This window comes from Myotis lucifugus, unplaced genomic scaffold, assembly GCF_000147115.1.
Source record: "Myotis lucifugus unplaced genomic scaffold, Myoluc2.0 scaffold_1, whole genome shotgun sequence".
Classification (NCBI taxonomy): Eukaryota; Metazoa; Chordata; class Mammalia; order Chiroptera; family Vespertilionidae; genus Myotis; species Myotis lucifugus.
The window spans coordinates 15892762-15920252 of NW_005871049.1; the positions used below are offsets into that span (position 1 = coordinate 15892762).

Sequence of the window (27491 nt, forward strand, 5' to 3'; positions counted from 1 at the left end):
TATCCCACATTTAGGAAATAGTAAGTCAATCAACGCCCAGCACACACTCAGGATGGTTGAAACATGGGGGAAGCTAGATGTGGGGGGAGCAGACAGAAGAATTATTAGGAGGGAAGGCCAAGGTCCCTTCAGAAAGAATGCCACAGGTCCTGCCGCTCTGATAAAGAAGAAATACCACTTTCCAATCCTGTGCCTTCCTATAAGAACAACAGAAGCCATAGGGAGCAATAGTTCCTTTATGAAAGTGTGCCGTTCCTGGACACTCCCCGCCCAACGAAAACGAATGGCCCTGTCATCCCCAGGTGCTCACACGCGCTGAGGGGACGTGGCCACAGCAAACGGGCTACCCGGCAGTGGGAGAGGAGTCCCCTCTCCAGAGGTAGGTCTGCGATACCAGCCGGTACCCAGATGGGCACAGGATCCATGGGGGTTAATTACACATGCAAATGTTCCCCTTCTTTGACATGAGTAAGTGAAAGGTTAATTAAGAAGAAAAACCACTACGGAATGAAAATGTTTCAGATCTCTCGCTGAGAAATAGAATCGTTGTGCGCTCCCTCGCAAGGCCATAACCGTGGTAACAACCATAGCCGAAAAGGCGGGGGAGAACCATAAAAGGCTGCAGTGGTGAAGACGATTTGAATGCATGGATAAGGTACACAGCTTCTACCCGGCCGGGAAATGTATCCTCTGAGTGAAGAATGGAACGGAATGTCTGACTGGTTACTCAAATTTTTGCATCCACACTGCGATTGGATCCCTCAGAAAATAAAGCTTTTTCTTAGAGTTTTAACATCCAATAGTATTTATGAATGGCCTCTCTGTTAGTGCCACAGTTTATCGTGTGAATAAGATAACACCTGTAGTCATTTATACCAGAAAACAGAAAACCACGCAGAAATAACTGGAGCGGGGCACACCATCCCCACTGCAAACACATTTCCTAGATGTCATTCCTCTTGTGCTCAATATTGTAAAGAAGGATCTGCAACACCCCCCACCACACCCTACTCCACCCCGCACCCCCTACCCTACTGCCCTACCCTCAACCTTACAACTGTGCTCAACCGCCTCCCTCCCTGGACCAGCCAAACAGAAAAGGAATCTCTAAAGAAGGTGGCGTGTCTCTGGGAACACAAGCCAGTACAAACGTTCGTGGCTGTATTAACATATGCAGCTATGCAGCAGGGAGATGATAAAACAACAAGAGCCCTTTGAGCCTAGCCTTTCTGAGTCCCAGCCTCCGTGTGGGAGGCAGAGGAAGCTCGGCCAGGAAAGCAAAAGGGTGGCCTGAGGGTGGAGGGCTCTGAGGGGTGAAGCATGCAGGGTCACTGGCCCTGGGGTGTGAGCTGGCCAGCCCAGCTCCCACAAGAAGAGGGGGAGCAACCACCGCCACTCAGGTGTGTGGGTTCGAGGACCGGCAAGCTGTGTGTGAGGTTACAAAATAAACAGAGGTGCTTCCTAGTCAAAGGGTGAGGGTAGCTCAGTTGTTGGGGGAAAGGAGAGCCTGTTAGAGCAAGTCCCCTCCTCTTGCTGGGAAAAGAACGGCCCTTCAGAGCTGCATCGGCTATTCCCGACTCCATCTGCCGAAACCGCAGGTAAATGACATGGTGTACAGCCTCCGAGCTTAACACGGTCTAGACCATCGGTTCTCAACCTGTAGGTCGCGACCCCTTTGGGGGTCGAACGACTCTTCACAGGGGTCACCTAAGACCATCGGAAAACACATATATAGTTACATATTGTTTTTGTGATTAATCCCTAAATCATTATATATCAAAGGGATATAAAATGGTGCAGCTGCTTTGGGAAACAGCTTGGCAGTTCGTCAAAATGCTTAAATTATGTTCAATTTGTAACAATGAAAATACATCCTGCATATCAGATATTTACATTCTGGTTCATAACAGTAGCAAAATTACAGTTATGAAGTAGCAACGAAAATAATTTTATGGTTGGGGTCACCACAACATGAGGAACTGTATTAAAGGGTCGCGGCATTAGGAAGGTTGAGGACCACTGGTCTAGACCTTCAAGAAAAGAATTCTCTGGATGTATAAACGTCACATTTTTATCTTGTTAAAGTGATCAATTCCTTGTTTGTATAAGGTACAGTTTTTGCACCCCAAACATCTCTCGTTCTCACTGAGTCTTTAAGTGCTAAAAAAAGAGCCTAATTCCTTACTTCGATGGAACTTTCCCACATATCCTGAGAGTTGCTGAGGATCCACGTGGCAATGGGGAAAGTCATCTGGCCAATTAGTTGTAAGCCCATTGCTGGTCACATTCATTGTAAGTCATTTGAGAAAACTGGCATGCAAATATTCTCTGCCATCAGCTGAAGCACAAAATGTTGCAGCAAATTTATATATCAAAGGGTTAACTCTACTATGGAGCTACTCATTCAATAAGTTAGGCGTCATAGTGTTTATATATGAAAATTAAATACTTGCTAATAGAAGTAAAAACGGGCTTTTAGTTTAATATTAAACAAGTCTCCATTTTTACCTAATTTTTGGAATTATGGAAAATGCAATAATTCCATAATTATCACAAGCAACAAAATTAAAGAGAGATAAATTGAATTATATCAAAATTGCAATGTTCGTGTGTTTTTTTGTTTGTTTGTTTTTGCTGCAAATAGTGCCATCAAACAAGTGAAAAAATCAGCAGAATGGGAAAAAATTGCAATGTTTGTGTGGTTTTATTTTGTTTGTTTGTTTTTTGCTGCAAATAGTGCCATCAAACAAGTGAAAAGAAAATCAGCAGAATGGGAAAAAATTGCAAGTCATATATCTGATAAGGAACTGATATCTGGAATACATAAGGAATTTTTACAACTCAAGAATAAATAGACAACTCCATTAAAAAGTGGGGAAAGGACTTGAAAAAACATTTCCCCAAAGAAGATATACAAATGAGCACATACAAATATGCTCCACATCACTAATCATCAGTCAAACGCAAATCAAAACCACAAAGAAATACCAGTTCACACCCAGTATGATGGCTATAATAAAAAAGACAATAACAAGTTTTGGCAAGAATATGAAAAAAAACTGGAACTCTTACATGGTTGGTGGGGATATAAAATGGTGCAGCTGCTTTGGGAAACAGCTTGGCAGTTCGTCAAAATGTTAAACATAGAATTACCATTTGACCCAGCAATTCCACTCTTAGCTATCTACCCAAGAAAAATGAAACATATGTCCACAAAAATACTTGACAAATGTTCACAGTAGCAAAAATTGGGCAACAGCCCAAATCTTGTTCGTCAACAAATGAATCAATGAAAAAATGTGTTATATCCATTTTATACCATGTATAAAATTAATATTATATATATTCTTGTTGTAGCCATTGCAATAATATCCAATAGAATATTATTTAGCCATATAAAGGAATAAAGTATTGGTACATGTTACAACATAGATGAATCTTGAAAACATTATGTTAAGTGAAAGAAGCCAGCTACAAAAGACCACATATTATATGATTTAACTTCTATGAAATGTGCAGAATAGACAACTCTATTGAGATAGAGAGTAGATTAGTGGTTGCCTAGGCCTGGTGGCGGGGGGTGGGGGGGTGGATAAGAAGTGACTGCTAATGGGTATTGAGTTTCTTCCTGGGGTGATGAAAATATTCTGCAATAGGATGTGGTGATGGTTGCACAACTCTGAATATACTAAAAACCATTTGATTGTATATTTCAAGTGAATAAATTTGTGATGCGAATTATATCTCAATAAAGATGTTTTTAAAAATGAGAAGGTGCTTGTGCTTAACCATCAGTCTAGAAGTTCCCTCTAAAGCATAACAATCTAAAATATATAAATTCTTAGAAAAGTAGAGTACTGGGTTCAATAAATTTCTCCAGGTGCTCAAAGAAAGTTTAAATAAAAAGAAGTATTTTTCAATTTCAGACTGATTAGACTATGCCATGTTGACAGTCTTAAGCTCTCAACTGCTTCAGTACCATGTACTTGACAGTGTGATAAATAGACAATATTAATAAAACAAATAAATTAAATACTTTTCTACTGATGGTTCTAAATTACTCTTTAACTCTTTCACATAGCTGTGCTAATATGCCACCTGCTCATCTTAGGAGTGAGCTTTGCTGTCCGCTGCACATAAGGAGGCAGAACCACAAGGAACTAGATACAGCCAGGCCTCCCGTGTTCGCTTCACATAATTAAATAACATGAGTTTGAAGGAGGCAAATGTGAGATGACATTAATATAAGACTGAAACAGCTATTTTCCATCCTTGTAGATTATTACTGAAGTCCTACTGCTTATAAAGTTTGATAGATTACAGCTTTCCAAAGGAGACATACCAAATGGAACAGTGAATCATTTTTGCCCTGAGAAATTATTTAGCTAAAATCTCTAATTTCTCTTGAGGAATTCTTTAGAATAGAAGTGTCCCCGACATGGTCTTTGATTTGTTGGGGCTGGGGGGAAGCTTCTTCCTCCTAAAAGAATGCCAACCTTGCCCAGGAACAACCATGTCACTTAACAGCAAGAAACACTGAAAATAGTAGTATTTTCTGAGGCTCCTAATTAACACTCTCCTAACTTATTAGGTACATGTGTCCTTCTAAGAAAGGTTCCCAGATACCATTATTTCATAATAAATTAAGAAGAATCTCCCCTCAAGAGAAATGGTTCTTTTTAAAAAGTAAAATGTACATTCAATAGAGATTTGCTCTCCGTCAGCTTCAACCTACGGCATTCTTTGCAGATGGACAAACTTATTTCTCTAGTTAACCCCTGCCTCAGCTCAGTGCTTCTGGAGACTAGCTGTCAGAATCACTGGTAGGGCTTGTTAAAACCACAGGAGGTCAGCCAGGTGCAGAGAAGGCTCAGGAATGTGCATTTCTAACACTTCCCTGTGCTTCCCAACCTGTGCGGATGCTGCTGGTCTGTGGACTGTCCTTGGAGAAGCACCGCCTCAGACCCACAGCGCTGGGGCTGCTGGGCAAGGTCCTGGCTGGGCAGGTCTCGGAGAGTCCACCAGAAAGGAAACACCACCCAAAGGCCAAGACACATTTACATCTAATATTTAAATACCAGCAACCACCATCATCTGCTCCTCAATGTCTGTGGTTCATACTCATTGGTTATCTTCCTGGTCTCACACCACCCTCACTCTTGCCCACCCTACATGACAGCACCCATGTCTGCCCAACATGCCCTTATCCCTAGATACAGGAGTGTCCACTGGTGAGCCCTGTTCAGAGTGAGGCTGGAATTTGGAATTGGGACTAAGAATGTCTGCCGAATTGCTCTTTTTAAATATATATATATATATTTAAATTTATTTCAGAGAGGAAAGGAGAGGGAGAGAGAGATAGAAACATCAAGGATGTGGAAGAATCATGGATCAGCTGCCTCCTGCACGCCCCTCACTGGGGATTGAGCCTGCAACCTGGGCATATGCCCTGACCGGGAATTAAACTTAGAACTCTTGGTTCATACATAGGTCAACACTCAACCATTGAGCCATGCTGGTCTGGCTAGTTGCCCTTTTGAACTCAGAAGCTATTGGCATCACCACTTTCTACCAAGTGGTTGGGTAACAGAAAAAGTCCATCTGTATGTGCAGAGAGAAGGAGGAATGATGTGGAGGGTGAGGGCCTCCTGGCTTCCCTACAGTCCTCCAGCCCCTGGCTTCAGCGGACGATGGAGTCCCTGCCCTTGGGTTCGCTCCATAAGTAACCCCAAACCTCCGTCTTCTATTAAATTCCCTTCTTGCCAGAACTGGCTGAAGAGGATTTCTTATTTACAACCAAAAGAGCCCTAATGAAAACTGTTAATAAAGTCCATCTTCAGGTACTTCTCTTCTCTGCTTCAGTTCACTCAGAGATTATATTTACCTGAAACTTCATCCTGCCCAAGTTCACCTGCTTCAACATCCCTCATAGCTGAAGCCCGCGCTTATTTAGCTGATTCCCTGAACTCTGCGTCACTATGTATTTCAAATCCAGGGCCTGCTCGGATTCTTCTACTAGAGGCAATTATCATTTCTATTCCTCTCCAACACTAGGCTGGGATAAATGAACATAAACCAGAAATGAATATAAATCCATTTGGTGTCCTTTTTTGCACACAGAAATAAGAAAACCAATAGACAGATTTCAAATTAAGGTCTGGATATGCAGTTTTACTTACCATGTTGGATACATTTAAAGGTTTGGTTTTTCAATAATGTTCCTGAATAACTCTGGCTTTACAGCTACTTATTTTTGTGGAAAAACATTTTTAAATCACTGTTACCCGCTACTCCTAGGTACAACCATATATGTGGTACATTTTATATACGGATCCCCATGTAAGCCCGTGGCTCCCCAAAGGAAGAAGAGAGCCTGACTTGATCTCTTTGAGTCTCGCTGCTTCCTTCAAGCCCAACAGAGACAACGCAGACGGGATTTGGTGCCTTTCGTCGTTAAGTCCTATCTGTGGTAACACATCTGTTCCATAAGTTTGCAAGGTCACTAGGCACTGCAAAACTGGAGTTTAATAGTGTGACTTGATTCCCTTAGTCTGTTGAATGTCATTTGTCCTCTGTATTGAACTTCGGCACGTTGGCCTCCTTAAATCAAGACTTCTGGGAATTATCTTTGGCAACTACACGCTTAGCAGAAAAGTGGGATCATTTTGGCTGCCTCGTGTCAGATAACAACAGGTAGTCGCGGGTGCCCAGTGGTTTCCCGGAGTGGCTTTCTTTCTTTATGGTAATCAATTTATCCGGCCCAGCTGTCAGGCACTTGACTTCCCAATTAACAACTGACATAGAACTCGAGCCACAGGAAGGAAGAAAACTCAGATGTCCCCGAACACGCCGCTAATGAAAAATGTAGTCTAGTCTCTAACGCATCTGTGTTTTCCCCATGAAATGTAAATTGTCCATTTGGAAAACAATATAACTACAGAGGTTTCTCCACATAAGGGAAGTTTCACATGATATTTGACTGGGCCACGGGCCCAACATCCATTAAGGCGTTATCATAAATTAAAATGGGAATTGAAGCAGCCAACATTATTGACTAAGTCCCTCTTATAAATTCCATGAAAAGACCAAAAGGGCCTAAACTACCACAGATCACAGCTTCCATCCTCCAGGAAAAACCCTTCATTCTACATCGTAGCTGTTCCTTGGGTCCAAACTGAAAGAAGGAAAAACATGTAGGATAATGCCAGGGCCGCCCTTTTCTCCCCCGACTCCTCCTGACCAGAGGGTTTTCCCCAGCCTGATAGGATGCCAGCAGTAAGGCCTGGGGTCTCATGGGAGGTGCACCGGAGCAGCCCCGACTCCCCTGCATAGATGCTTTGGGACTGAATGATTACCCTTGTCTATCCCATGGAAAAGGGGGTCTGAAGACACTGGCAAGTCCTGTATTTGGATGTCTTTCAGGGCACAAACATTGAAATTGTTAAAGTTACAACCTGAGGAAAGTCGGAGCAGCAGGGTTTTTCCTAACACCTTCCTCCTTCCGAGAGAGCTAATCTATCCCTGCTAAGAAACTCCAATGTCCACCTTAAACCTAATCAAAGGTGAGTCCTCTTTGCCTTGCGGCTTCAGAGTGATGGCGTTTGTTTTTAAGTCACATGCCCATACTGAGCACTAGCTTGGGCCTTCCTTCGCAGGGCACTAGAGAGTGGAAGCACGGAGCTCCAGGTGCCAGTCACGTACTGGAAGCATTCCCCTGCCCGGGCTTTCTCCTGACCAGACAGACATAAGCATCTGGAGGGTAGGGACTAGGATGCATATGTTTTTTTGAGTGTTTTTTTTTTGTGTGTTTTTTTTATTTTTTACAGAGAGGAAGGGAGAGGGATAGAGAGTTAGAAACATCGACGAGAGAGAAACATCGACCAGCTACCTCCTGCACACCCCCCACTGGGGATGTGCCCGCAACCAAGGTACATGCCCTTGACCGGAATCGAACCTGGGACCCTTTAGTCCACAGGCCGACGCTCTATCCACTGAGCCAAACTGGTTAGGGCTGCATATGTTTTTTGAACCAGGTCTCTTGCACTTAGAATGCTGGGAAATTTTTTCAGGGCAAAAAATAGTTATCTTAGTCTTCAAAGACATTTTCACTTCCACACCACAAAGCAGGGCAGATGCCCTTTGGAAATGCGATCATATCGTCCATTCAACTACTGTTTAACCCACAGCACGTGGACTCAATAAAACTCAACATAAACATTTAGAAAGGCCACTTCTGTACACAGATGTCATCAAATATGCGTGGCTGCATAGCCATATTCCATTTGAGGGACCTCATTAACTAGGAAATGATTTCCTACTTCATGACTCAATGCTCATCATCTGAAAGGATTAAGATAAAATGCTTTTCCTGAAAGAACATCTTTCTTGAAATCTCACTTTTGCATATTTTCTTTCAGGGCCACCCCAGCTTTCTCCGCTCACAATACTGGCTGCACAGCAAACTCTGAAATAGAAATATTATACACTAGACTCTTACCATCAGTAGGAGGAAGAGTCACTGGTAGAAGAGTTGAAGTCCCTGCAACATGAAAGCCTATGATATGGGAAGGAATCAGAGAGCTGGGTGGCCTCTCTGAATTGAATGAAAAAACAACAAGCAGATTCCTCTCTGTCACCAGGCCTTTGACACTGAGGGGAGGGTTCAACTGTATGAAAGTATGTTGGCTTGAATATCATGTTTTTAAACTTTCACCAATCAGCACAGCCTTGCTAATATACCTCCCATTTATAGGGGAAGCTACCCTATCATTGCCAAGTTTAGAAAAATGAAGCTACAGTAGGATGTAATGATGGTATTATATTTTATCTATAATAAAGCACGCTCCCCTGAAGTCCCAGTGCATTTTGAATGAACACCAAAGGAAAGAATTCTTAACCCTCCCCCCCCCCCCAACTGGCAAATACAGGAATTTCAATTGTTCTGATTACAATGACTAGAAGTAAATCACTATTAAGCTCTTAACTTCCAACCTACTGGTCAACCAGAAACACAGCCAGATTTGCTTGGGAAATTACACAAGGAAGGAGCCCTACTGCACATCCTGCTTTCATCCTCCAACCACAGCAAGTTACAAACTGAAAACAGCTTTGGATTCATATTAGCATTTTGAATAGTATTTCTAAAAATTATCTTTAAGCAGTTGTGAGCTAAGGATGTGGTATGACTTGGTAAATATTGTTATTGATATAACTTTTCTTTCCATGTTCTGAAAGTCACACCTTTGAATCTAAAAGACACTAAATGTTTACTTGGTCCGAAGGGGATGGGGCAGGATAAGAGGCGGGGTACATAAATTTCAAGTTACTAGTACAATCTGTTTTGCCAACATTTGATAGGCTGGGATTACATTTAGATACTAATTTAAAAAGTCATTCATCTTAAGGACTGAGATTAATTATTGCAGCATCCCATTATGAAATGTTCTATTTCTAACATCTCACTGCTACTCTATGGATAATTACTTCAAGTGCCATCTCAACTACTTATTAGGTTAAGAAAAATATTTTTAATGGTTCTTAAAGAATGTAAAGTATAAATACACAAAAGATGCAGGGTCCTTTACTTGGGAAAAAAATAGATAATCTGATCAATTAGCAGAAGTGCTTCGACTGTCACTAGAATCCATTTAAAATCATGACCTACAGCATCTTAGAAAGCAGCAGTGTTTTCCAACAACTTGCAGTCATATTTACGTCGCATTTAATAGGGCAGATATACAGTGAACATCCGAAAACAAACTCATACATACAACACAGGAATTTAAGGCACGTGATCAATCACCCCTGAATTCACCGAAATAACGTGACAGTGCTGCCATTAGGCTAATTATGAGCCATGCAGGAAGCCACCCGGTTGGCTCCCAAATGAAATGAACAGACGTGAGCATTTTAGAATAAAGCAAGTACCTGATAGTTTCATGAGAAGTTCAGAAGCTGCTTTGACTGACATGTCCCGCCTTAGCCCACTCCCCTTCCCTTCCTGGGCCTTCAGCGTGTCCTCAGAGATGCTTGGGGCTGACACTTCAGATTCCGGGCTGAACACATAGCTGGACCGAGGCAAGGAGGCGCTGAGGGCCTCCTCTTCCTGGGGCTCCTCTTTCACTTGAAAGTTAAGATTCATGGGCTCCTTCTGATTTGCAGCTGTCAAAAGAAGAAAGGGATTATATATATATACAGATATAAAAGGCCACTCCCCTCTTAGCTGCCCCCAACTTAATGAAGTATGGATGCACGATCACACTGTGCTAACAGCAGGAGGGACCACAACCTAATCAAAATCAGCTGTGCCCTGGGCACAAAGATACAATACACTCCGTGAGCGCGTGGGCTTCTGAAACTTTCGAACCTATCCTATTCGAAACGTGCCTTTCTCTTTGGTCTCCCTCAAGGTCTTCTTTCCTGTCTATGTGGCTGCCTCCCTGGCTTATTTGCCCTCTCCCCACCAAATCCCATCATAGAATAATGCCTTCAGGCAGCTATCCTGCCATAAAATATTGAATATAAACACGAGTCAGAGGCAACACCCACAGCGTAAACCTGGGGTGGAGTGTAAGGTGAGGATGGAGAATTTGCCAGACTAGAGGAATAGTGCTTTTACTTTGTTATAAGCCAACACCACTGACCCACAAACAGTGGGACGTGCACTTGGCATTGTTTTGGGGTCCATGTCTGTAGCCCAAGTCATCTCCGAGTCCACAATGGGTGTTTTTTTTTAAAGAAAATTTATTTTGGAATAATTTCAGATTTGCAGAGGAGTTGTAAAGATGGTTGGAAGAGTTCCCACACAGTCCTTCACCCAGCATTCCCGATGTTAACATCTGACCTAACCACGATGCATTTGTCAGAACTGAGAAATTCACATTGCTATGATCTAAACTCCAGATTTTATTCAGCTTTCACCAGTGTTTCCACTTATGTCCTTTTTCCATGGTTCCTTTTTAGCATGGTTGGTTGGTGTGGAGTGTGTGGTCAGGGCAGAGCTAGCTGGCCTATTATGGGATGGATTCTGTGGCTTGGTTACAGCAAACCACTGAGCTACATACCACTCAGGAAAGACCAAGAAGGAAGGCAAGCATTCTCTACTACCACTTGCAACTTTCACAGGCATCTTGCTTCCCTTTAAAAGGCCATGTGGTAGGAACTTTTAGGTTGGTTATATTGGGTGTGTCTGTCTTTTGAGAAAGAAGATCTCATCCTGATACAGAGTTCTCAGTAACATCTAATAGAATGAGCCTTAAGCCCATTCTTGCTTAACAAATAAGAGGAAGAAAAATACATCCCCAAAGCAAACACCTATTACGCCTTGCCCACCATCTGCCCCAGCCAATACACACAGACACAAAAAAGTCTTTCTTTCTACCCATGCCCCTCTATGAATATATATTCTGGAATCACAAGTTCATACAGACTAGCGTATTTGGAACCTGGAGCCCAGAGACCCCACATGACATTTGGAAGTTTTGCTACCAGAAAGAGGAAGAGCTAGGACTCGAACCCAGTCCATGGGCTACCCATCTGGTGTCCCTGACCAACCTCCATCACACCACTCCTCCACCTCTGGTCCCTGTGTTATAACAACACTAATGCAACTTGACCTCCAGGTCTTTGATAAAATACAACCTTCTCAATGAAGTATCCTGTTCAAAATTGCAACCCCTCCCCAGTACTCCCAGTCTCTCTTACTCTGCTTTAATCTTCCTTTCCTCCCTAAAATATAGGTTGTCCCAAAAATGCATGCACACACTCTGAATAATTATAAAGGCAGTGTTTATTAAAATACATTTCATTTTCAAAATTGAGCTACCAGCTGTTAAGGTGTGTATACATTTTTGGGGACACCCTGTATTTATCATCTCATAACATACTGTTTAAGATTGAATTGTGTCTCCCTCCCCCAAATCCATATGTTAAAGCCCTAAACCCCATTGTGACTGAATTTGGAGATAAGGAGGTACTTAAAGTTAAATGAGGCCATTAGGGTAGGACCCTAATCCAATATGACTGGTGTCCTTATAAGAAGAGAGACACATGTGAGGACAAAGCGAGAAGGTGGCCAACTTCAAGCCAAAGAGAGAAAGAGGCCTCAGAAGAAGCCAAACTGGCCAGCACCTTGATCTTGGATCTTCAGCATTCAGAACTGTGAAAAATAAATTTCTACTGTTTCCATTGCTTAGTGGTATTTTGCTATGGTAGCACAAACAGACTAATCACATAAAATGTAATTTTCTTATTTATTATGTTACTCCTTTGTGATTTGTTCTTCATGAAGGCAATGATCTTTGTTTTAATGCTGATGGATCTTGAGTGCCTAGAACAGTGCCTGGAACATAGTAGGTGCTCATGATATATATTTGTTGAATGGGTAAAATACACTGGCCACAAATTAGTGACATCAGATGGCACTCCACTATTCCCTGTGGTAAACAAAAGTTAAGAATCTCAAAATATTCCACCAAAGGCAATCAGAGGTGCTTTCTCAGAACTGAACATTCTTTGGGGGATAAAACCTTAGTTATAAAATTAAGAGCTTTGCTGCCTATACTGCGGGCACTTACTGAGGTGTCTTTGAGGGATCACTTATACTCTGGCATTTCTAAGAGGGGAGTCCAGACATCAAGGAAAGTGCCTAAAATCTAGCCATTTGGGGACAATGCCATCAGAATCTGAACCAAAGGGAACCAAGTCATTCTCTAGAGCAATGATTCTCAACCTTCCTAATGCCGCGACCCTTTAATACAGTTCCTCATGTTGTGGTGACCCCCAACTATAAAATTATTTTCATTGTTACTTCATAACTGTAATTTTGCTACTGTTATGAACCATAATGTACATATCTGATATGCAGGATGTATTTTCATTGTTACAAATTGAACATAATTAAAGCATAGTGATTAATCACAAAAACAATATGTAATTATATATGTGTTTTCCGATGGTCTTAGGCGACCCCTGTGAAAGGGTCGTTCAACCCCCCAAAGGGGTCGAGACTCACAGGTTGAGAACCACTGCTCTAGAGCCATCTGCAACAAGTATGTATTCCCAACCTCAACCAGAAAGGCAATTCCCAAGAAGACTTTGTTTATTTAGTGCATTTCTCCCCTTTCAACCACTGCCTGGGGGTTTGCTAACCACCTCCTAAACTTCTCTTGCCCTCAGCCTTTCTTCCAGAACCCTTCATCAAATCCTCTCCCAAGAGCATGCCAGTTAGTCACGACAGAGTCATTAAACAGTGTATGGTCTATTAAGCCTGTGACTTCGATTCTTTGGGAAGGAATAATATAAAGTGAATGGTTAGGTATTTTTAAAAGTGCTTCAATGCTATATCTTTTATTTAAAAACTTTTTAAAATTCTAAGGTGAGGCTAGGAAAGATAAGAAACTACTGAGGTCCTAGGAGTAAATCCCAATTCTAGAGAGGACACAGCCATTATGCTGAGGCTCTGAAGCTATAAGGGGCTTCTACATGCCACGTAACACTTGAGGGGGAGAGAGGTATTCAGCACGGCTAGTACAGCCCAGACTTAACAGAACTTCAAGGACACTTAAAACAACACCAACAGGCAAGCAGGATGTCGCTGATTATAAATCTGCAAGTCTTTCTACCTGGTTTTCCTTCTAACAAGAATAGCACAAAACTGGTAACGTGCTGGGGAAATATAAATAAAGTTAATGGCATGTCACAAAAGCGTGTGGGAGACACTCGTTTGCTCAAGTTTTCATTTCCCAAACATTTGGGCCTAAATAAAAGGTGTAAAACTGGACATATGAAGGTTATCCTGCTTTCTTTCAATTACCAGAAATATTTACACTGAGAATAGTATATAAAGCCTGTATTTTAAAATTAATATGGCTAAATAATTACTATTGTTGTTTTGTTTTATCCTCAAAAAACAAACCATTCTCTTTCTTCAGAGAAAGTTAAAATTAATGATATTTTCTTTGGGGCATAGGGGGGATTGCTAAGGGAAAAGCAATCCTATCTGACTCACTGTATAGTCTTGACTTCATTCTTACTAACAGAGGTTTGTGCACAATGACCTCAGTTTGCAAAGGACTTTCCAAGCACCTGTCTTGACTTCTGTGTGCATAACTTAAAGCTTCCAGATACTCCACTGTTTTTAGGAAGATACCATAATATTTTTGTTTTTTTCATTTTATTTTTGTCACATTACTTTAGGAATTATTTATTGTTTTGAGAAAGTTATCAGAATCCATCAGTAACTCAATGCAAGAGAAAAACTCAGGAAGTAAAGAGCTATTCGTGATGCTGTTGTAATAACCTGGCTATTATTTAACAGGAAAGGGGGAAAGGGAAGCTCAGACAGACGCATGCCCAGCAAGGTCTGAGCGATGTGGGAAGGTGCTGGTCTGTCAATCACACCTGAAAGCAAGTCAGTGGCTGGAATGGATGTGACCACTGCAAGAGAGCAAAACCGGAATATTCAAAACTTCCCAACAAAGGAAGCTCCTTCCTTCTCTTTCTCATGCCCTTGGTTCCTGGCTCTCCTGTGGCAGGGGGATGCGCTCCCCTGTGCCCACATGGTGCACGGCCATGGTGGACCCCACACATGGACTCATGGACTTTAATTAGCTTGGATGCTGAACCACACCCGGCTGCAACATGGAGCGGGAGCTCTGGACACCGGCCTTGTTTCTAGCTCTGCTGGAACCCCAGCTGCACCGTTTCCAGGACTGGCGCAAGGGGCAGGGGGCTTTGGAACTTGGGAAATGTAACCTCATACAAATAAAGTCTTCTTCCAATCCCATTCTCATTTCGGCGACGCCCCAAAAACCTCCACCTCACTCCGAGTGATAGGGGAGTTTGATTCTCGAGTAACATTAGAACCTAATCTGTTATCTCCTTTTATCTCTTTTTTCATGTTTAAATTTTAAATTTTTTCTTCAGATACTCCACTTTTCACACAGTGAGGAAGCCCCACTATTCAAGAGGCCCCTTCTCTCACTGTTCAAACATGTTAGGACCTGAGCCTAAATGATGCATATCTTACGTTTACACATTTAAGGGAGGTGGGCTGCCATTTAGAAGAAACAAGCTAGCTTTTTGAGGATTTATAGAGGATTCAAGATAAAGGCTAATATGGGGAAGGAGTGGAAGCCACTGGGGTAAAATGACTCCAAGTTGCTAATTCTAATGGGCAGGTGTTAATAAGTTATAAAAGAAACCCTTCTTTAAAGTAAGGTGTCATCAATTCTCCTGAAGATTTCTCCCATGAACCCCCCCCCCCTTGAGGAAAATTCTATATAACTTCCATAAAGGCCATAATTTGTTTTAATAATGCATATAACTAGCATTTGAATAGTTAATCAGGAATTAATCCATCAACCGCAGAAGATAAGGATCATTATTATCTTCATTTTAGAGTCAAGGAAACTAAGGTCCCAAGAAGTTAACAGACTGACCCTGCCTCCTCCCCCCTCCCCCCCAAAAAAAATCACAGGACCTCTAGACTCCAGGGCTTCTGACTGAAAATGCACCCAAGTTCTCTCCTTTCTCTCCAAGAAAACCCAAGCTTCTTTATGAAAGATGCTAACCTAAGAGGTTGGACTGTGGGCTTAGAAAATAAGTGATATGGAGTGAACTACACATCGTACATGAGAAAGGGGAGGGTGCAGTGCAACCTGAAGAAAAGGGACGTTTTCTGAAAGGAGAGAATTTTGTGAACATTTGACTAAGAGGTGGAAGAGGAGAAACCAACTGCAACATGGCAGCTTCTGTTCTGTCCTGCCGGGTCCCTCTGGTGAAGGAAAACGTTTTCCTTGAGTTTAATAAGACGGAGCTCTCTTTCAGTACAGAGTCTACAATTTTGCAAATTCAGAGCTGTTACATGAAAAAGCTAGACCAATGAGAGTTTTATTAACTACCTCACCCTAAAGCAGAGCCAAAGACTCTCAGAGTTAGAAGGGACCGCGGATCAGTGGTTTTCAAACAGTGTTCCAAGGAACCCTAGGGTATGCTTCAGGGGTTCCAAATGTTTGTTTCAAATGTAAGATTATTTTAAAATTAGTTCTCCATTTGGTTTAAAAATTAATATAACATTTAATTTTAAAATGTGCACCCCCCAGCTGCATTACCCAAGATGTCAATTAGAGACCACTAATATGTTAACTTGTGTTGATAAGTTCATCTGGAGATCACTAAAATGTTAACTTGCAATGATAAGTTAATTGAGTTTTATGTATCACTTGTAATGCAGTTTTTGCTGCTCTCATGAAAGTGTTAGAGTTTTAGTAATCAATCATGAATAAGGAAGTGGCTGGCTATCTTTCAAGAAATTCAAACCTGGGCATGTGTATCCATGTAAAACTACTCACCCAGTGTACACCTAGAGTCTATGGCAGGGGTGGGCAAACTTTTTGACTCGAGGGCCACAATGGGTTCTTAAACTGGACCGGAGGGCCGGAACAAAAGCATGGATGGAGTGTTTGTGTGAACTAATATAAATTCAAAGTAAACATCATTACATAAAAGGGTATGGTCTTTTTTTTTTAGTTTTATTCATTTCAAACAGGCCGGATCCGGCCCGTGGGCTGTAGTTTGCCCACGGCTGGTCTATGGGCATTCCTTAAATCAGGCTTTCTCAACCTTGGCACCACTGACATTCTGGGCTGGATAATTTGCTATGAGCCTGTCTTGCACATTATAGAATATTTAGCAGCATCCCTGGCCTCTCTACCCCTAGATGCCAATAGGCTTTCCAGATGTGACAGCAAAAAATTTCTCCAGGCATTGCCAACTGTCCCCTGGGCACACTTCTGGTTGAGAACCACTGCCTCAAATTAAATGCCAGAACAGGACTAAGTGTACCTTCTTTGGTGAAACTTCTGATAGTGGCTGATAGGCTTATGTAGATACAGAGAGACAGCTGGCTCTATCATTTATAGAGCACTTACTACGGGCCAGGGAGTATGCGAGGTGTTTACTTGGGTTAATATCTCTAGTCAATCCTCACAACAATCCTTTGGAGTAGGTACTACTATTGTCTCCATTTTGCAGATGAGAAGCTGAGACTAGAGATGAAATAAATTTCCAAATAACAGTTCACTGACTAATAACCAAGTAGTTAATACAGAATGATAGATGGTTTTAGTGTGCATTGAACGTTGCAGATGCTTCCTATTTGCCCTTCATTATGATAAAGCATGAGGGCAGTTGCTAAATATTGTCAACTTTGAAACAAAATTTTATTATTATTATATTCTTCTTTCAAGTATCTGAATACATTCCAGTGAAGGGATTCTGAGATTACAGGTGAATTCCTTGAAATCTGACCTCATTTACCACAACATTTCCCTGTGTAAATAGTGTTTCTCAAATCTGCAATAAGCAAAATAAATTTAGAAATATACTAGGTGCTTCACCTAGTAGACTCAAGACTTCACCTGATCATAACGCTAATTTCATATTTTTTTAATTACCGAATAGTGACTGTTTTCTTAATTATGTGGCTTTTTAAGTAAATAAATGTAATCAATGTGAACTTAAAAAATAAAGTTATATTTAAAAATATATGTTCTATGTGTTTTATATGTTGAGTCTGCTCTTAAGACTTTTTTTGGGGGGGGGAGGGGGGATGGGTTTACTGTTTAAAATACAAGCCAACAAAATAAACATCATTACTGTTTTCCACTCCCTTATTTTACAATCAGAAAACGAAGGCTCGGAGGACGATTTGGCCTTTTTAAAACCACACAGCTTGTTGGCAACAGAACCAGAATCAGAGCCCAGCTCTCCAGATCACAAACCAAAGCTGTTCCCTTGTAAGTGTATGAAAGTACGTATGACCAGCCTGGGAAGCTGGGCTTTGTTGATAATTTGATGTTTTTAAGTGAGAAAAAATAAAAAATAAACTGCCTTCTAAAATCATAAGGAAAGGCAAGATTTGATTAAATAATAACAACAGTGGAGTATTACTTTTAGATGTTAAGCATATTATATCTAAATAGAATGTTCAAAACATTAGCTAAATATTTTTAAGCCTTGCTCTCCAATAAGGTAAACTATTTAATTTGCCTTAAGTAGTTTTGTAATTAGTGCTTAGTGACGTTTTAAGCATCTCATATTTTTCATTAATGCCCACCTGAGCTAACGCTTGGCCACACTTCAGGATCTATGTCTCAAACCAAGACTGCTCAGGTCATCAACAAGGGCCACTGCAGTTACAGACACGGTGACAAAGGAAACAAAACAGCCCCTGGAGCGGGGTCAAGGAGAGTGACAATGAGCGGTGCCTCAAGAACGTTAGCATAAATAAATAAACAAGGTTTTTCTCTCTGTACTTAACTACTAAACCCAACACACAGTGAGCAAAAGTAGCTATTTGCAGTAATCCACTTAACAGACAGGATACTCCCTTGTCAAAAGCAGGAAGGACTGTCCTGGAAAACCCATCAAGCCGGGAGTGAATGTGAAGGAAAGCTGTGCGTTAAATTCATACTAACCAACCCAAAGAATGAAATGTATGAACAGCGAGAAATGATTGGAGATGAGAGAAAAGGAAGCCTAAAGATCGGGTAATATATTTCCAACACTTTTCAGGGAAGTCGGTGACCATCTGCCCCAAATGACATCTCCTCTTGATTGCTACACTTGTCATTTTCGATTATTATGCCAACATTCTGGCTTGTGCATCCGTTTTTTAAGCGAGGTTCGTTACTATGAACACCCAGAGAACCTGCAGAGCTCTGGGCTGAGGTGGACCGTGAAGTGTCCGTGATGATTTCCCTCCCTGACAGCCCTCCCTTTGCAATGAGACTCTGCAGCTCCTCCGTGAAGAGGCGGAGTCCGTGTTTCCACTCTGTGAATCTGGGCTGGGCTTGGGACTTGCTTGGGTCAACAGAAGGTGATGGAAGTGACCTTGGGCCAGTTCTGAGCCGAGCCTCCAGAAGTCTTGTGCACTTTGGCCCGCTCCTTGGAACCAGGCCCAGCTGCGTGTGAGTGAGCCTGGGCCAGCCCACTGAAGGACAAGGGACCCTGGGAGCAGAGAGCAGCCATCCCAGCTGAGGCCACCCTAGACCAGCCAGCCCCCAGCCACGCTGGCCATGGACTGCAGATGGGGAAGTCAGCCCGGGGGGACCAGGAGCAACTCCCCGTTGAGCCATGCCCAGATTGCCAATCCATAAAATCATAAAGGAAGAAAATGGTTATTGTTTTGAGCTGATAAACTCTGGAAAAGTTTGTTCCTTAACTAACAGTGTGATGGACTCTAGTTCCTAGACCTGGCGCTACAAGCTGAGGTCCAGGAACATAAGACATGAGGACAGCAAGGTACTCAGACCCTTTGGGGCTCCCTTGACATGGCCTGCTTACTTTCCATAGACCACACTCTACTCCATCTCCTTTCTTACAGCATATGGAGGTGACTGAATCTGCAAATCTTTTTCAAGTGAAGTAATATCACAACCTCTGAAAACCTGACTTCCAGAATATGAGTAATGGAATATTTTTCTTATAACCCATCATGGAATGCTCTGTGGATGATAAGAGATAAAGATGTTACAAAAGAAACATCCCCCTCCCCACCTCCCAACCCTCCAACTTGAAATAGTTGAAAAGCAAGACTAATATACAGCAATAGAAATAACTAGTCATAATACAAGCACCAACCAGGGTGATAAAGACTCTAAGTATCACTGGTATTCACAATGGGGGTAGGGGGAGCACTAAAGACCCGAATAATAGGAAACAGTTTTACTCAAGAAATGGGAGCTATTCTTGGAAGGATGACCAGCATCTGCAAGGGCCAGGCGGTAGGGGGAGAATATCACAGGGATGGAGCCTGAGGTTGCTAGAACTGCTCTACAAAGATACAGAAAGAACCACTGTGGGTCAGAAGTGGATTAAAACAGTTATTTTAGCTTTAATCACATTATTACTTATTTTTATAAAAATTCCCGCTTCCCATTGTATCTAACAGGAGGAAGACACAGGGGACTCCACAGTTCAAATGACCAGACCCCCGAGCAACAAAGGTAAAGGCAGAGAAATGGAAACGAGAGGCTGGGCCTAAGAGCTGGTGCGGACTGTAAACATTTTTCTAGAGAAGTGGGGATAGGGTTACTCAGTAGACAGGAGCAGGTGGGGGCATAACCTGATGCAAGAAGCATTAGAAGAAGGGTCCTCCAGAATGCCTTGGAGGGCCTGGAGGTGGGGGGCAGCTGAGGTGGAGAAGGCATCAGTCAGGGAGGGAGCTGGAGTGGCAAGCTGTCTAGGTTTGAGGTGACAGCCAGGACAGGTTGCACCTGTAGCGATGGATTGTAGATCTATTTTGAAGACACAAAAAAGTTTACTCAGATTAGCGACTGAATTAGCATGTAGAAATGATGCCATGGTTTGAAGCCAAGGAAAATAAACAGTGAAGCAGACGGAGGTCAAAAGACAGTTTGCTCAACTGAGAAAAAAAAAAAAAAGGTAATAGCGAATACAGTGGTCATTTGCCAAGGTCTTGCATTAGGATCTTTGTTCTGTCCCGTGGAGCTGAAGTCTTTAAGCCTCAGCTTCCTCATCTACAAAATAGGTTTAACATCATTGACCCCACAGGGCTGTTGGGAGGATTAAATGAGAAACTACAAGAGGCTGTGGGCACAGTGCCTGGCTCACTGTAAACACAATTGATTAGTAATAATGCTTATAATAATAGTAGATTAGTAACAACAGCAGTAAGTAGAAGAAAGTGTACTTCTCAAGAAAGGAAAAAATGAACTGGATTCCGTTTTGCAGAAACGTAGACTTGGATAAGTTTTCCCAGGAGTCTATCAAGGTAAAAAAATATTCTGTGGGCAGTTCTAGAAGGAGTGCTCTGTCCAGCACGGTGAGGAAAGATCTGGATTCCAGATTCCAGTCTTGACCCATTTACAGGATGTACACCAAGTCCTAGTTTCCTCATATACATGCTTGTTACTAGACAATGTATTTGGAAATACACTAGAAAGCTCTACAGAAATATAAACTGGCCTTATTGCTACTAATCTATTTGCATGAAATAATTAAATAATGCCTAAAAGTATTAATGCCACTTCCAATGACATCAAGCACACAGCACGCACGCTGGGGACCCCGGCTAACTCTACAACCAGGGACAGAGGGCAGAGCCAGGTTCCGGTGTCGCTGCTTCCTTACTGATTTGAGGTGTAGGCAGCCTGAGGGAGGGAACGCTGAAGCCAGGCCCCCTGAATTGGAATTCCAGCTCCACCACATGTGAGCTGTGTAAACCTGGGAAAGTCTCTTAACCTCTGTTTCTTAGTTTTCATCTGTAAAATGGGAATACTGTCTTGCTACAGGGTTGCTATGAAATTCAAATGTGTTACGGAATAAAGTAAACACTGTATAAATGATTGTTAAGGGGAAAAAAGAAACAATGAGTAAATGTCACAAAGTCCCCATCTGTGGTTGGGGACCCATCCAAGCTTTCTTGTCATGCTAGCTGCTCCTTTCCGTGACCCAGATCAGCCCTGGTGTCACGGAGCAGCAAGTCACTGGAAAACACTCTCCCTCTCACAGGACTCACCACCAGGTTCAGCAATAAAATCCAGGGTTTCAGGCTGCCTGCGTGTAGACGGCCCCTAAACGCAGCTTGTGACACCGGGAATTTTAGGCACATGGTCAGCGAGCGCCCAGCATGAGAAAAGCGAGGCAGGGTTAAAAAGAAGGGCCAAACTGAAGACGCAAAGGAAGGTTGTCCAAGATAAACCCACTGGGGAAGGTACCTAGGCGTGGGTGTGGGAGAGCCACTGGCACCAAAGTCTTAGGGCGCGAATGGCCCAAGGATGGCATTTACTTGAAAGAAGGCTCCTTTGTTCAGATGTTTCACAGAAAGCCAATCAGAGCCACCAGGTTTACTGGGCATCTCCCATGCCTCCTCCAGCAACACAAACCAATGTGTCACAGCATAGGGGAGCGGCCATTCATAGACAAACCATACTGTCACTATAGGAGCATAAAACTGTACAAAATTGATGGAAGCAGCAGAACAAAGGCCTATGGGACGCAAATACGTTCACCAGTTCCCACTCATTTATACAAGAAAACCTTTGCTTTTTATGGCTGTGCTCCTAATAAATTAAAAATTCAGCTTGTGCCTATATGTAAGTCCTGGTTAAAATTACTTCGGCCTTAATTCTATGAAATTAATAGAATGTGGGAGGCTGTGTAAAAAAAAAATGATTTTTGCCCGCTTCCAAATTAAAAATAGTTGAAATGACTTGTATCTTTTATTTTCGAAAGCCAGAGACAAAACGCTATTCCCAGCCAACAACGGAGGTGCCAAGTTTCTGTCAGCTCCTCGGTTATAATTTGGAGAGCGAGAATTCAATTATGTATCTTGAAGAGTGTAGTTTTCAGAGAGAGACATGATGTAAGGCCAGAGCAGGCAACTGTTACTCAGGCTTCAAGTAACGACACTCCCAGGCCCTCGATGTTCCAGGAGTCCTGAGACTTTCTAGTTCTAACTAGAGAACATTAAGATGCTTCTTCTAATTCTGGCACGGGGCCCCACGAGGAGAAACACGGGGTTTCATGACCATGACTCACCCAGGCCTCTCATGCACGTCAACCTTGACCTACGGTGAATGCCTCAGACCCAGAGCACACCATGCCCCTTTCAGGGTCTGGGATACAGAGGAAGGAAGAGAGCTGCATGGAAAAAAACTGCACCAGGTATCAGGTTTCTATTCCACATCAGTGGTCCTCAGTCTTGGTCACATGTTAGAATCATTGGAGGATTTTAAAGAGAATACCAATGATTAGCCCCTATTCTAGACCAATTAAATCATAATTTCTGGGAGTGGGGCTAGGCCCTGGCATTAAAAAACAACTACATAGCCCTAGCTGGTTTGGCTCAGTGGATAGAGCTTTGGCCTGCGGACTGAAGGGTCCGATTCCGGTCAAGGGCACCTGCCCGGGTTGCGGGCTCCATCCTCAGTAGGGGGCATGCAGGAGGCAGCCGATCAATGATTCTCTCTCATCACTGATGTTTCTATCTCTCTCTCCCTCGCCCTTCCTTTCTGAAATCAATAAAAATATATTTAAAAGCAACAACAACAACAATATAAAAACTCCAGAGCTAGAACTGCTGCTGGAAGCTGGATCATGGGGAGAAGGCCCAGAAGAGCAGGAACCTGCTCTGAGGTCAGGTGAGCACCTCTCCCCTGCACACCCAGGTCATGCGAGCCCTGGCTCCCCACCCCAGCAGGCAGCGGCCTGCATGTGCCTTCAGGCTCCCAAGAAAGATCTATGCAAACACCCAGAGCTGCAGCATCCAAGACCTGCCTTCCAGGCCAAACCCTGTGCGAAGCTTACAAAATTATTTTTTCTCTTAGCCCAGAAAGCCAGGGGCAGGGGCTGCCCCGTTCTCTTCCCTGAATCAATTATGGTGCTGAGCCTGGACAGCTTCGGTCCCAGGGAGCAACATTAATCTTGCAGGACCGAGGAATGTTAAGTGTGGGCTCGGGCAGAAGAAGAGTTAGTTGATGATCCGGAGAAGGGATTTGATTTCACAATCACATACGCTGGGAAACGTCAAAATCAGGGCAGGGGTGGGAGGAGGATTTAGAGTCCGTTTAAAAGAGCATTCCACCCTTGTTCTTTAATCCCACTGGGTTCCCTTAAGTCATCTTTATGCTCAGCTTTAGTGGAAGGAGCAAGAAAGACTCCCCTTAATAACCAGGCAAGAAAGAATCGAGTGTTTTCCCTCTCTCTTTTGGAAACAAGTAGGTGTGTCCACGCTTGAATTTGTCACTGTGCTCCATTTCTGCAGACAGTGATGTGGCTGGCACCGGGACTCGCAAACTCCATGCCCACAAACAGCTGCACCCTCCGGTCCCAGCAGGTGCACGCGCAGAGCCCAGCTAAAATTCGTCACCAGAACAATGGAGCCCTTATGACGCCGAGGGACAAGGCCCGATGTTCACCACGGCTGCACTACATTTGATGAGGGAAAGAGCTAGAAACTCAGCCTCAGTTCTCTGGGGTTGGGCCTTTCGGTCCCAGGATCAGAGCCACGGACACAGCCAGGCACAGCACCAGGGCGGCGGCAGCTATCAATGATAGGGCTCGACCCACCGAAGAGTTGGTGGAATTAAAACACACACACACACACACACACACACACACACAAAATCCCTCCAGAAAATGTATCCTCCTCCTTTTAACACATCTTCTCCTCCCGGGGGCTGCATTGCCACAGTCACCAAGTTTACATTCACATCCGAATATGCACACACACAAAAAATTACCGATGCATCTCACTCCCCGGTGACTTTGTAACAGGTTGCTAGGTAACAGTGCACACAAGTCAGGTTTCAGGACCTTCAGTAAGCCACCATAAAATCGCTGCATGGGCCTTTTGCATAAACAGTGTGCATTTGTTATCTGTTTTCTCCTGCCGATTGATCGGTCGGCAAATACTTCGACTGCCAAACCGTAAACAAGTCCCCGTCAATAGCTAGCTGAGAAAACAGATCACAACGTGCGGCTGTGGTGCACGCTTTTACCCCAGCCTACCAACTGGCTTCTCCGCCACGGAGGCTCCTGTTTGCAATACTGGTTCCCAGCAGCCCCAGGCCTTACGTTCCGCTCCCTGAGACGGGGCTGGAGCTAGTGACAGCCGGATGTGGGGCACCCAGGGCCGAGCCACGCAGGAGTGGTCTATCTATCTACACCAGGTATTTTACCCGATCCTCCTTTCATCCCTTCCTGCAGCTTTGAAAACGTCCCGGGGTGGTGGAGTAAAGGGAATAACCCCTTCCTGAGAGTTACTCACCCCCAGTTTTCCCGTTAGTAAGGAGATGTCCGCCCCCCTATCTAAGCTAGGCTAAGTGAAGATGCCATTTGCATTCCATTTTTTGCACTAGAAGAACCCAGAAAAGGAGCCCCTTGTGCTGTCCTGTCGGCGGGAGAGACCATCAAGGAAGGACCAAAGATGCTCCAGAGGGGAAAACTAAAGTGTCAGCAGCAAAAGGGACACTGGAAGCTGCACTCCCCTCTGCCCCTGCCCCCCCACCCCCCAGCCCTGTTTTCAAAAATGTTTCAATATAAAACCCAAAGTCCCTAAAAGCTCAGTTTCCCCTAGATGAGCTGGAAGAGAAGGGGAGAGTAGAGAGCCCCCTGTCAGTCTGTGCCGCAGTCAGACGCACTGTAATCCCTGGGACTTGATCGTGCCCAGCATAGGACTGCCTCCCTCCCCTCACATGCACGCAGGTCTGGGTGTCCCACGGAACACTCTCTGCTCTCTTTTCCTCCGCAGCTCATTTCTGTGACGCCTCATTTCCATCCCCTACCTTTTCTCATTTCTTCCAACTAGTGTCACGCGCTCCTGAGGGGCAGAGATCTGGGGTGACGGGGACAATCCAAAAGACCTGACTGCGGTGTCCCTGAGCACGGGGTCTTCAGAGTGACGCTGAACCTCTAATGCACCTGGCAATGACATTTAGTGAAACGCGACTCACAGTCCATTTAAAGGAAGACGGTGACCAATTATTCTCCATTTAAAAGGCTATTGTCAATCTCCAAAGAGCTGAAATGGCATTTGGAAATCATCCTGGGGACTGCAAGACAGAACCAATGCTCAGCCGACCTTTCCCCACCCTCCACGTCGCCTTTAAAATTTAAAATCATACTTTAAAAAAATGGAATGAGTAGCAGTGCAATCCCAGGACACGTTTTCTCATTCCAAAAGGGAGTCAGGAAAAATAGCCTTCCTCAACGTTGCACCCTGTTCTACTACACAACTTAAAGAAACTGAAAACAAAAACAACAAAAAAGTAAAAGAAACATCACATATAATTTGACTGTCAAAGTAGTATTAATCAATAAGGATAATTTTTTTACAACTTCTCCATATTCTTTTCAAATGGCATTGGGGCAGTTGGAAAATAATGTTTAAAAAATTATATTCCACTTATTTGAGGTACCCAGAGTAGTCGAATTGACAGAGACAGAAGGTGGAAGAGTGGTTATCAGGAGTTGGGGGCGTGAGGAATGGGGAGTTCTTGTTTAATGGGAAGACGAAATTGCCTGGAGATGGATGGTGATGATGGTTATATAACATGTGAATGTACTTCATGCCAAAGAACTGTACTTAAAAAGGGTCAATTTCATGTTGGGTATGTTTTACCATAATAAAATGTTTCCCGCTGGAAAAACATTTTACGATAATCTTTATCATTTAATCAAATTTTCAAAGTCTCTACGTCCTAATAGTCTCTGTACATATGTCCTTAAAAAATCGTTTAAATTAAAAACAAACAAAAAACTTGAATAATGCAAAATGAGACGTTCCACACAAGCACGGTAAAGAACCCAATGCAGAGACAGGTTACATAGAGGCCAAGGTCACAGGAAGAACTGCCATCAACCGGGCTCACCATTGCCCCTTCCCCCACAACAAGAGCCCGTAAAGGAGTAAAACCAGAAGGACATCGGCCATCTCTGCTGCTTCCAGACCCCAAACCACAGCAATGCCTACACCCAAAGGACTGGGAAAAAGGCAAGAACATGTATGAAGGTGCTGACCATTAGAATTTAAAGGGACCTCAAAGTCACCTAGTCCTACCAGTTGATTTGACAGATGAGAGCACTGGTAGAGAAGGAGAGAGAGAGAGGGAGAGAGAGAGAGAGAGAGAGGGAATGAATACAACCCTATTCAAGTACCTGACAGCTTCATGAGAAAATCAGACGCCATCTTAACAGAGATGTCCTGGCTGAACAATGCTGACGCACTGTTGGCCACATACTCGGAGGGGTCTTTCAGCTTTGTGTGGTTGGCCGGCCTGTCGGCAGCATTCAGGGGAAAGGAGGCTGGCAGGCCGTTATCTTCCTTGGGCTCCTCCTTCACCAGCAAAGGCGAGACGCCAGCCCCACCCTGGCTAGTCCTCTCTGGAGTGCTGGCCGGCATCATGGTCCCCACTAGCTCTGTCCCTCCTGCTTCCCTGTGCTGCCCCAGGCAGGCACTGTCACTGAGGTGGGGCGATCCCTTGACATCTGGGTCTGGGATCTCCTCCTTCACCTTGGCTTCTGTCCTCAGGAAGTGCTGGTGGCAGCGCATGTGGAGCTTCAGGCTGAAGTGGCGCGAGGAAGTGAAAGGGCACAGCTGGCACTGAAAGGTTTCTCCCCGGTCCTGGTGCTGATGAACCTGGCGGAGAAGCAAGAACAGTGAGCTGTCCACCGCGTGCTTATGGGAACTGCCTGGGGGTGCACACTCATCATCAACTAGTCTCCACCCCGACAAAGGGCTGGCCCCGGAGAATAAATAACCAGAGGGGAGCATCTCATGACTGCGCTCCGGGTGAGGAGGTCGCCCCGAAACATAAAGTGGATCCATGTAGGGGAAGAGTTCGCTAATAGAGCCAGGCTCACGACGGAGGTGCTGTCAGCCTGCGGAGGCCGTCCGGGGTAAAATCCTCTTAAGGGTCTAGTCATCCGATCTCACTCGATGTCTTCAGAGAAAATATTATAAA

At 43.6% G+C, this 27491-nt stretch overlaps 1 protein-coding gene across 4 annotated transcripts in view; it reads right to left on the reverse strand.

Moving 5' to 3' along the window:
* The window catches only part of ZNF827 (zinc finger protein 827), a 162056-nt gene that overhangs the window by 87283 nt on the left and 47282 nt on the right, over positions 1-27491 (reverse strand). For all 4 annotated transcript variants that reach the window (XM_006081747.3, XM_014455597.2, XM_023754853.1 and 1 more), the window contains exons 4-5: positions 26686-27166; positions 9928-10161 (exon numbers count right to left, since the gene is read on the reverse strand). In XM_006081747.3, coding sequence (XP_006081809.2) covers positions 9928-10161; positions 26686-27166 — 715 coding nt within the window. The remainder of the gene's footprint in view (positions 1-9927; positions 10162-26685; positions 27167-27491) is intronic.